Below are 11,131 nucleotides of genomic sequence, written 5' to 3' on the forward strand. Positions count from 1 at the left end.
TTATTATCTTAACTCATTCACTGCCAGCCAGAAAGAATTTTGGCAGATTTATAAACGGCCCAGCTTATCTGTCGATTGAAAGAATACGTTCTGTCATTGAAAGTCAATGAAAGTCAATGAAAGTCAATTAAAGTCAATGAAAGTCATTGAAAGTCAATGAAAGTCATTGAAAGTCATTGAAAGTCAATTTGATCCTGTGTTTCTTGCCGACATTTCTCCTTCAAATCTCTCAAGGCGGACTCACGAATATATCAGAAATCGGGCATGCCACCTGCTAGCCAATGGGAGATTGACAGCTTTTATTCATCTTCCGTTAAAAAAACCGTGACTGATAACTAAATTGATTCTTGCCAGGGAAGGTTTGGATTACCCTTGAATTCATCGGCAATGTCAGTGAATGAGTTAAATTGTTGACGAAATGCTCATTTGTTCTCACCAAACACTAAATTGTGGTGAAAGGATGTTTTTATTCTCCATTCCACAGCCCCAAATTAATATTTTGTGCACACGATCGATATGTTTTAGGTTGAAAAATGTCCTCCTCCCTATGTTACGTTCAAGGCTCTGATTGGCGAATTTACATCTGCCGCACTGTCCCGCCTCCGGTGGACCGAGAAGCCCAGCCCTCCCAGTTATGAAAATATACGCATACTATATTTTTTCGTTAAAGGACCGCCCGTGAACAGGCTGGTCCAAAAAGAATGCATTCAAGTGATATTTCGGTACGCCAGCCTAAATCTTGCTTGGAGACGAGTGCTTGGTCAACAACAGACAAAAAAATAATGTACAGGTGTTCTATTCATTTTGCAAATTGTTTCTTTCAAAACAAATCTCAACCCTCCTGTTACGATGCAGGTCAAATGGACCCATGTTAGGTTATTTCGCTATGCAGCGGCTTCCTTCCGCTTGACTTAAAATGTGTGGTAAATTCGACATTTTTATTTCCATTTGCTCACACTTGGGGGTAATTTCACTCGCCCCCGGGTCAAATTGACCCGGGAACATCGTTGCCCTTCCTGAGAATCGAACCTAACCGGAGGGTTAATCATTCTTGAGTTGAGAGGGGTGCATACACGTGTCGTTGAAAGAGGAATTGTGGGTCGCGGGTCTTGTAGAAGTTAGGATTTGAGGGGGGCGGGTGGCTTTGATTGTGGTCCCTTTTGTTTGGAACTTTTACTCATTGTTGTTATTGGTGCTCTCCAGGTCTTTACACTGAATGTCTCCACCGCTGTAATCTGTCCCAGGGAGTTGAACGCCGTACTTGTCCACACACCAACAGATTCCCCGTTTGCGGCCACGGGAAGGCTTGCACTGTTGGAAACCAGATTTGATTGGAGTAAAACCGGGAGATTGTTTGGACGATATTTACAGGTAAGTTGCAGCCACGTGGCATTATTTTTTTTTAGGGTTCCTGAAATTATCCCACAAAATAATGCAGTTACTTGATGAAGAAAACTATTATTTGGAGTATGAATAGCAACAGCTGGACACCTCTAATCCAATTTTTTGAATATATTTGTCAAATTTTAACAGACTGATATGGAGGAGGGTCTTAAGTATATGTTTGTACGCTAAAATGGAAACTAAAGTGGGCGCCGTCCCATAGGAAAACACACCCAAAACGAAGGGTTATGATTTGAAACCTGTATTGTAAGACGGAAAAGTTTTCAACTAAGGAATTTGGATCGGATTAACGCGGTCGCCAACCACTATTTGAGAAGTGAGCTGCGGACCGAGGCCTTCAAACATCATTAGCGGTAACATAAAAGAAGAAAAGTCACCTGTTTGCGCTTGAAGAATCCTTTTCTGTCACAGTTGGGAAGGTACAAGGACAGCGCCATCACTCGAGAAGTGTCTTTCATTCCCTGAATGATGCCGTCCAGTTTTCTACGGCAGGGCCCCTTTCCAGACGGCAAAGAAGAAGAGACGGATCATTGCTCCGTTTTCCAGCCCATGACTACTTTGCCCGTCTGCAGCTGATACTCACAAATTCCGGTTCGTGCTTGTCCACGGACAACGGGGAGTAGTCCATGGGGGATCCCATGGAACGTTGCTTTCCCAGCTTCCTCTTCATCTCCTTGCGCATGGCGTGGACTTTTTTACTGTTGACAATGTCTTTTGTCAGGAGCGGAACTTTAGCCGGCTGCAGCTCCTCCGTCATCTCCGCGGCCAAGGGGTCTTCGTGTTCTCGTGACTCGCGGTCTAAAACCAGACCCCAAAGAGCACCGTTCATTTACGTCCAGAAAGAGACCAAATCCCGTCATGAATAAAGTTTCATCTGGTCTGATCTAAGAAGCAAGCATCGTCAAAACCTCATTTTGTCAGCCATTTGAAAGATTTTGGACCCCCAGAAAATATCCGATTCAACATATTATACCTCTAAAACTGCCCCCAAACAAATCTGCAAATGTGGACGACTAGGATTGGCTTTGTTATATGAGCAAATTGCTTACTAAAAACATTGAAAAGGGATCTTTGGAGACAAATGCAAAGGCAGATGTTTTTTCTCTGGCGTTTGACGAGGCTCACACGCTCAGTCAACACCTGATGAAGCACAGCTGACACAAAAGACCCTAAATAAACATTTCTCCCAGAAATCTGCTGTCAAACACACCCGTTGTCTAAATTCAAGATAAACATCTGTTCAAACAGCTCATCATGTGTCCGTCACCTGAAATGGCAGGTGAAAGTATCGCTGAAAAGAAACATCAACTAGCATTATTCTCCATATTGAAAAGGAGTTTTTTCAACCTGCGTTATGTTTTGCCTCAAAATTAGACTTTATTCTCCGGACTATAAGTCTGAATCTTTTTTTTCATAGTTTGGCTGGGCTAGCGACTAATAGTTAATTAAGATTTATTGTTTTATGTTTTTTTTTTATTCAGTCATTTTCTGTACTGCATATTCTCAAAAGACTCATGAAGGGTGCTGGAGCCTATCCCAGACCTCGAATTGGTGGCCAACCAATTGCAGTCCATTTTACTATTGTTACTTTAATGTATGTTTGTTCTTGGTTCAAAAAAATAAATATAAATGCCCTCCCAAGTTACATCTTCTACTCCAGTGTGACTTATTTCTTGTTTTTTTTTAACCCAGGTGCGGCAAAATTAATTAATTAAAAATTTAGTTTTCATACTTCTCCACGTAAACGGTATCGCCATTCCCGCCGAACAAACGTAACTAGAGGGCGACGACGTGGCTTTCCGCCACTGCCACTTTCAACGAGCATATTCATTCAACCATATGTTCATTATAGCGCATAGTAGTTTATAGAGGTGTCAAACTCCCACGCGCCCGACAAATATTTTCACCCGCGTGCCATGACATAAGTGAGCAAAATATTCGACGCAGTGCTTGGCGCGCTAACAATACATGCAATCAAAATGGGACCATTGTTACCTGGATGAATTCAAGATTCCACAAATGCTCACAAGTTGAGACCGATTTGAGAACCGCTCCATTAATTTTTGGAGAATACATGTCCTTAACCCATAAGCCTGCCCTTCCCCGGATCTTTAGGGCTCAGCTTGCATAAGCTAAGGCCCAAGCAGAAGTGCTTTGCGGCCACAAAAAGAAGCCCTCGGCCCCCCCTTGGCTTAGTTGTACCGCAAGTTGGGTTATTGTGGGGACTTTTCCAGTCTGACCTAGACCAGCTAAAGCGCCGGTGCCAGAGAATGACCCCGGTTTATATTTATCTGACAAGGAAACCCGCTGTGGCGCAAAGGGCCAGACGCACTGAACCAAAGAGGAATGTTGGCCGGGTACGGACGACCCGGGGTCGGCAAAATACAGTTTTGCCGCATTTGTCGAGGGGAGTCGGAATACGTGTTGGCGGAAAACGAACGAAATTCCCAGGTTAACTTGGACGGGGACGGACCCGAGCCACGAGGAAGTGATGTTCAAAGAGCCTGACACAGCTTGAGTGTCTGGAGTCTTTGGCGGGGGCGGGCAGGGGGGCAAGGTGATTACCGGAATTGGGTCTTTGGCTTCTGCACAGCCATCTCTTTGAAATTAATCTCGCAACTCATGACTTGGCAGGCCTTGGGTTTGTATTTGGATGTGTCCTTGTGTCTCCCTCCCAGACTACACAGCCATTAGTTGCTAAATATAAATATGTCAAACAAACATTCCCATGTACACCCGCCCCCAAAGTGCCGTTGGAAACATGGATTTGCTTTGTTTTTTTGCGAATCCTTTCGCCGTACGGGGATACGTGACCTAATATTTGGCCGGGAAGCATATTAAAACTGCTAATAAGATTATTCAAAACTGTTTTTAATTGTGTGCTAGCGCTTACATCAAACAAAGTCTTTTTCTGAATAAATCTTTTCCGTGAGTGGCGTCCCCGAATGATCAGTTTCACCTCGTTTTATTAAAAAAAAGGGAGGCTTAGAGGGTCTGCGTTAAGCTCCTGATACGCAGCCAAGTATTGGAGAGAAGCCAAGTAAGCAAAGTCATGTGCTTCTCCGACCAATTACGCCAACTCAAAAGCCGAGCTACCATCTTCCTCGCCCACTTTAGACTGCTCGAGGCTACCGGTAGCTAAAGTAGCGTGCAATGGATACTGCTCTGTTTAAAAATTAACATCTGCACATAATTACGCTTCATAAATAACCCACGTTTCTGACCGCCAATCGTCTTGGCGTCCCTTGGATTTTTCTCTTGGCAGGAAAACTCGAAATACTTTTGAGACGGTCACCAAATAGAAATGTTCACACCTTTCAGAGGAAACCCCAGAAATTACAACGTGTTATGTCCGGCCTTTGATAGCGTCGGGACGTGGCTCCCAGTCTGAAACGGCGAGGTTTTCAAGATGCAAGCGAGCGCCGAAGGCTGCCGTTTAATCTCCGCTGTGGCTTGCATCCGATAATTACAGGGATAAATGAGCCCCGGGGCCCATGTCGTGTAAGGCGGGACTTTAGTAAAACTATCTTCCAGTCACTGACTGCCTCTTTAATATTTGGAGGTAGTAAACCCTTAGAAAAACCGTGAAGGCAGACCGGTGGAGTTTTCTGAGTAATCCAGGGAGACGAAAAAAAATAACGAATTAAGACGATGCCTGTTGCTATCCTGATTATTTTATCATTTTGAACCTCCTCTGATGAACTTATTCATCTCAATACTACCTTACCTGCACTACAAAATATATTACTAAGGGTAGGATTGTATTATTCAAGATCGGATGATAAAAAAAAGTGAAAAGTATCCTTCTGCTGATTGAAATTCCTGTTGTTCACTTCAATTCCTGTCCGTTACTTCCAGGAAGTGGAAAAGAAATGTTTATGGCAATCAAAAGCTTACTGACAGGACATGTTAGAAATGGGAACAAGAACAGATGCTTGGAAATGACTGAATTCAAAACACGCAAAGGAGAGAAGAAGTGTTTCCATGGCGGAAAAACTGCTGCGCAGAACAAACATTTTCAACCTTTCTGCAGCTGCAAATAAATGTTCCATGTCCATGTTGTATTTAGTAATGTCAAAAGGCCATTATCGGAGGAATGTGAATTGCCCTTCTGCTGAAGGTTCCAAATTTTGGTCTGAGGTCTCATCCCACATCTAACTTTGGGCTCCTAATGACTTACATTGACGGACAAAACCTCTTTTTGGGTTAGCCGTCACCGCACGGCAATTACTGGGTGCAACCAGGCAATCTGATATTACAAGATAGCGTAAAGACACCACGCCACGTGTTCACAACATTTCCCTTGCCATATTGCTGCTTTTTTTAATATCTATGAGACACAAAAGAAAAACACGCCTTCATTAATACACACGATGATAGAATTTCTGCTCGTGTGTTGGAAAATAGATTGATTCCAAAGTATGACAAGTATAAATTCGTCGGAATTCATCAGTCTGAGTTGTGAAATTTGCCCCAAATAAGCGTAAAATTTAGTTAGATAATAGAAATGTCCACAACATTTTGTTGCAATCTTAAACGGTGATTGGTGCTAATGTTTCCCAACATTTAGGAGTCACAACTAAAGTACTCATTTAAAAAAAATGCATCTTTGGGACTTTAGTGTTTGTCACAGCAAACTTGAAAGGTCAAAGGTCACGTTCGGGATGCCTAAAAATACTTATATGTTTTCCCAAAGTACGCCCACTTCCAAAAATGTTTGATTTATTGGCCACGTTGAGGGGCCAGAAACGACTCCTTCGTTCGTGCTCCGGTCTAAGAATAACTTGGACTAATACCAAAACATCTCACTGGATATTTTAGAATTTGTCAAGTATAGTGTAGCCATTCTCTTCACTAGGATGAATTGAAAATTTAACGAAACGGCGGTCTTTGTCCAACCTTCAAATGTCGGCTTGAAAAGGCAACGCAACGTGTCAAGACGAAGGACTTCAACACTGTTTGAGTATCGCGTCATAAAATGCAAACAAGGGCGACAATATAGGATTTAAAAGTGCGCTAATACTGCCACGTGTGTTTGCTGACAAGTCTTGCGTGTCGAGGAGACTATTTGTTAAGCAGTGACAGCTCCGGGGTGTTGTGTGTCACTGTGATGACAATGTAACTCAATATATAATATCGCTGTCAAAAGCGTATGTATATGGCTTCGGTATGACATTTTCCATGACTTGTACACTTTTTGTTTTTTTGGAACGGCAAGCTACGCCGTCGGACTTGAACCCGGAGACCTTTGGAAGTAACTCTAGTACCTGCGAGCTGCAAGGGATCTGCAGCAGCATGCTAAGCTTGCATCGCGCCGTCTCAAGGTGAGACGGAAAGCCGGATTGTGGCTCTTCGCGAGGGTTGGTCTGTCGGGGAGATGTCAATCTGAAGGTTCAATGTGTGGGGGGAGGTTAGGGGGGCGGAGTCTTGGGCTGAAATAGCTCGGGCTCGGACGTCTGTTTGTCTATCGTAACTGTGTAGCGAGAAGAAAAGCGCAAAGGCAGAAATCCCGGAGCTTTTGCTACGTTGGCGATCATTTCGTAGCATTTTTCGTTATTAAGGGAAAATGGGCAGACTTTGTGCAATTAGTGTAAAAAAAAATCTACAATTGACAGAGAGCTGTGATCAATTACCTAAATTGATGATTTGGTGAAGACTCGCCCTAATAGCTTCTCACCAAATCCATTTTTTTTTTTTGACTTGCTTAATTTGGGTCACTTCGAACTTTAGAACAGTTAAAAATGTCCCATTCAGAATTTTTTTGCAACTACTTGTGGAGACATTGCGAAAAGGAAAACTAATAAATTGTCCACTGTCAGTGAGAGTCTTAATCTTCAATGATATATTTTAAGTGCGGAGGAGTGTCTGATGTTGCTTAATTTTAAGAATTAAACTTGGAAACAATTCTACTGCTGCATAAGCACCAGCAGATGGCAGCGATGCACAAGTTTAGTTTTGATCTCATCCCAGTTTGTTGATCATAATACCAACATCGGTTCCGCTACTGATCGATAAAGAACAGAAAACGCTATAACCAGTGAATCTTTTTTTTTTGAAAATGAATACGAATTGTGTTGAAAAAGAGTAAAAAAATGGAACTTAGCATTAAATACTTCAACTAGATTCTTTCGATTGATGATGCCGAGCGAAATGTCGATAACCAAAACGAGTCCAGAATCAATAAAGGGCAAAAAAAACGTTTGCGGTGGGTTACCAACAACAACTTTATCTACTTGTTGACAAGCCGCTAAAGCTTCCCGAGTGCTCGACCCGGTGCAACTCTTGAGAAATGCCTTCGCATGATTTAAAAGCCGGGGGCTCAACTTGCCTCTCCGCCTTTTGTCTGACTCTCTTGTCTCTGGTGTTCTCTGGTGTTCCCTCCCGTCTGTCTCGGTCGCGTCTACCGATTTAGAGGTAATCTGACTCTAAGGGTATATAGCTCTGCCTTTTTAATGCACTTAGACCTGACTCAAAATGTGATGAAAAGCGTTCCCAGCTGGCTTGCCATTTATTTTCCTTTTTTTTTTTTCTTTCTCTTCAGCGTTTTAACGGCTTTTATGTCATCACAATAAAAGCCATGGCGAAAAGGGAGTGTCATGGAAGACGAGGGCAGGAAATCTGGAGAGAAAAGGGAGTGACGCTGAAAAAGGTGGCTAGCAAATCATTATTTGCCAGAAGATCCGACTATTTATTCAATATAATGGTTGTGTTTCTTTTTTTTTTTTTATATTCAGGCATTTGCGCTAACAGGTCTTCCCCAGCTTGGCTATGAAATTGAGGTATGTGCGACACTTTAATGCCAGATTCCTACAGATGGTGGCGCTACATTGCTTTAGATTCCAGATCAGCACAACTCTAGTAGAAGATGAAGATTAGGGGTGAATATCGAGAGAAATGTCCACAACAAGTTTAGTCAGCTGACTTTCTAACGCAGTAAAATCATCATGTGCGTCGTGGCTGTGAGAAGAACCAATAAAATTTGTGCGTAGAAATGGCTGCTCGGGAATAAGTTAACAAGCGGATTCGCCGAGAGCTGTCAATCAAACAGCCCGGCCCGTCTTCTTTGACTCTGAAGCGCCACACGTGATTTGGCGGCAGATTAACGAGCGGCGATAAAGCCGCCTGTTCTAAATGTTTGCACCGTTCCTAAAGCGCCCGGATCGAAGATCCATAAAGCGCTGGCACGAGACCCATAGCGTGAATGGCGCCGGACCCACGTTGAGATTTCCGACCTGCGGCGAGCCTGTTTCAAATCAAATTAAGGCGCTAAGTTAATCAGGTGGCACCTCATAGACGGCCATCTGTCAAACTAATGGCCTGTCAGGGAGCAATGCTACTTTTTTTTCGTGATTGGCCGACCATATGGGCGCTGGCTAGATTATCAAATAGGGATGCATCATGGAAATGGTTAATTAACCCCTCCCGTGACGTCTGTTTCTCGGGAATAGCCATACCGACATTGGACTAAAATTCAGGGGAAGAACCTCTATTACAAACTACTTCCTGTTACATGTTTTATTAAATGAGCATGTGGTGTTTAGATCATACGGAATGAAAGTTAGAAGATGAATTTGTGCATTTACCCAAGTATATGAAGAATATGGCGCGTTTAATAATCCAGGTTGGAACTTTTTGAGCAGGCAACCATCTGGAGCGCTGATAAAATTGGATAAATATTCCCGCTGGAAAACGGCCAATGAACACACTTTATATCTCCTGACTGACTCCATTACAACGCAATTCCGCTCGTATCCTGCTACTTAGTTTGGAGATTGGACGACCATCTGGGGTCTTGGTAGAGGATCACATTGCTTAAATGCTTGCGGGTCAGTTAGACAGGTTGGATTGGGGGGGAAATGACAATAAGCGTGCTATACACATCCCCTTTAACTGAACAGTTTTCATGGCATGGATCACGAACGAGCTCAATGCATGGATCAAATTTTGAAACCGTAAGAGTCAAAGAGCCACACCTTTCGTCAGAAGCAGCGTAAAAATAATAATTTGAAAAATATAATTGAGTATTTGCTTTTAATGGGCGCTGATGAATTAGAACGTGTTTTAAGAAAGAATAAAAATACGAGAAAAACGAGGCAACGAGCCACCGTACATACAAAACATGATAAGAAGCAAAGAGTCATATTGGCCGGGAGCCGTATGCGGCTCGAGAGCCATGTGTCCGCCACGCCTGATAATAAAAAACAGTTTGTATTTTTTGGCAACATTGTAATTCCTGGTCCTTTGGACTTGGGGCAGAACCGCAAGGTTCAACCAACTTTACATGGATCAGATAGACAATTTAAAACATATATATTTATAAAATTGAGTTTGTATATTTTGCCAATATTCTAATTTCTGGTCCATTGCACCTGGCGCAGGACAGAAGGTTTCAACCAGCTTTAAAAGACCCCCCGCAGTGCGCACGCCATATGCATGGAGACGACATCATTATCACCATCATCATCATCATTCCCATCATTCTCATCATGACCATCATCCTCATCCTCATCCCCATCCTCACGACCGGGGCTTCTTACCTATTGGCGGGTGCGCCGGTTTGTATCCCTTCTCGTTGCTGCACGCCCCGCGGCCGTGGAGGAGGGCGTGCAGGGGCTTCTCCTCGCCGCTGCGGGGCAGGCATCGCAGGCCCTGGGCGCACGTCCCCGTGTAGACGCCGCACGGCTGGCCCTCGCTCAGGGCGCACGTGAGGCAGCAGCCGCAGCCGGGCTCCTTGACCAGCTGGCAGCCGCTGGGGATGGGCGGACACATGGACATGGCCTTGTCGTCGCACGGCTCGCACGGCACGTACGAACCCCAGCAGCCGCCGCCGCGGAGTCCCCACAGAAATGCGAGCAGGAAGCACAACAAAGTCCCCAACATTGTCGCCGTCTCGTCTAGTTATCGCTTTATATAAAAAAAAAAAAAAAGGAGGCCCAGGAGGTGGAGGGAAGGAGGGACGGAAGGGAGGAGGAGGAGGAAGAGGAGGAAGAGGGGGGGAAAAGTGGACCGCTCTAATGAAGCACAATGCCTCAATCAGATAATCCCAGTCTTAAAAGCTAAAGCCAAGAGTCTTTATCCAAGTCGTGTTGCTATCTAATGCAACAAAAAAAGCAGGTTAATTACAGGCTGGAAAAAGTTGCTATTGCTCTTTCACCCCCCAAAAAATGATGGTCCTCTGCAGAAGACACGGGAATGCAAAAATGGGAAAAAAAAGTCTTTGCATGAAGAAGAGAGAGAGAGAGAGAAAACAAAGCAAGTCCGAGCCAGCCAGCCAGCGAGCACAGCACACAGCACACAACACAGGCCTTCTTGAATTGTCACTAGTACTACTTTCTCCAGCTGAGCTCTCCGAGCAGACTGATCGACTTGGGAGCTGCCTTGGCTTTTTAAAAACAGCCCAAACCCCGAACTATGAATACGCTTAACAGCAGCCAGGGAAGGGAGGCGCACTTGTTCCACGACTTGGCCTGCAGCCAAAAGAGTCAGAGTCTCTCTCTCTCTTTCTCTCTCTCTCTCTCTTTTTCTCTCTCTCTGTCTCTCTTGCCCTCCCCCTTTCCTAGGAGAGCAGCAAGCAAAGCGAGGAGATCGCTCTTTCCCTCTGAAACAACGCTGAGGTGCCTGAAGAAGAAAATGTCACCCAAAATATCATTGCAACAAGGACCTGAAAAAGGTAACGTTTTGCACAATTCATAAGGCAGAAGCAATGACATATCCATCCTGTTTCTTT

General features: G+C 44.1%; 1 protein-coding gene across 1 annotated transcript; it reads right to left on the reverse strand.

Annotated features, from left to right (window-relative positions):
• Positions 1 to 249: 249 nt before the first annotated feature.
• On the reverse strand, positions 250 to 10,909 carry igfbp5b (insulin-like growth factor binding protein 5b). Its single transcript, XM_077616532.1, has 4 exons — positions 9,942 to 10,909; positions 1,988 to 2,202; positions 1,782 to 1,901; positions 250 to 1,311 (listed from the first exon to the last, which is right to left on the reverse strand). The coding sequence occupies exons 1-4, from the start codon at positions 10,282 to 10,284 to the stop codon at positions 1,174 to 1,176; spliced, it is 816 nt and encodes a 271-aa protein (XP_077472658.1). The 5' UTR covers positions 10,285 to 10,909; the 3' UTR covers positions 250 to 1,173.
• Positions 10,910 to 11,131: the final 222 nt, after the last annotated feature.

Source organism: Stigmatopora argus, chromosome 13, assembly GCF_051989625.1.
Source record: "Stigmatopora argus isolate UIUO_Sarg chromosome 13, RoL_Sarg_1.0, whole genome shotgun sequence".
In the NCBI taxonomy this organism is placed as follows: domain Eukaryota; kingdom Metazoa; phylum Chordata; class Actinopteri; order Syngnathiformes; family Syngnathidae; genus Stigmatopora; species Stigmatopora argus.

What these genes read in the sequence shown, in the direction of transcription:
- igfbp5b (XM_077616532.1), bottom strand. Translation starts at nt 10,284, where the DNA reads ATGTTGGGGACTTTGTTGTGCTTCCTGCTCGCATTTCTGTGGGGACTC. An exon ending in ACCGGCGCACCCGCCAATAG is followed by an intron (nt 2,203 to 9,941) that starts GTAAGAAGCCCC and finishes GTCTGGTTTTAG; the next exon opens with ACCGCGAGTCACGAGAACAC. An exon ending in GATTCTTCAAGCGCAAACAG is followed by an intron (nt 1,312 to 1,781) that starts GTGACTTTTCTT and finishes GGTTTCCAACAG; the next exon opens with TGCAAGCCTTCCCGTGGCCG.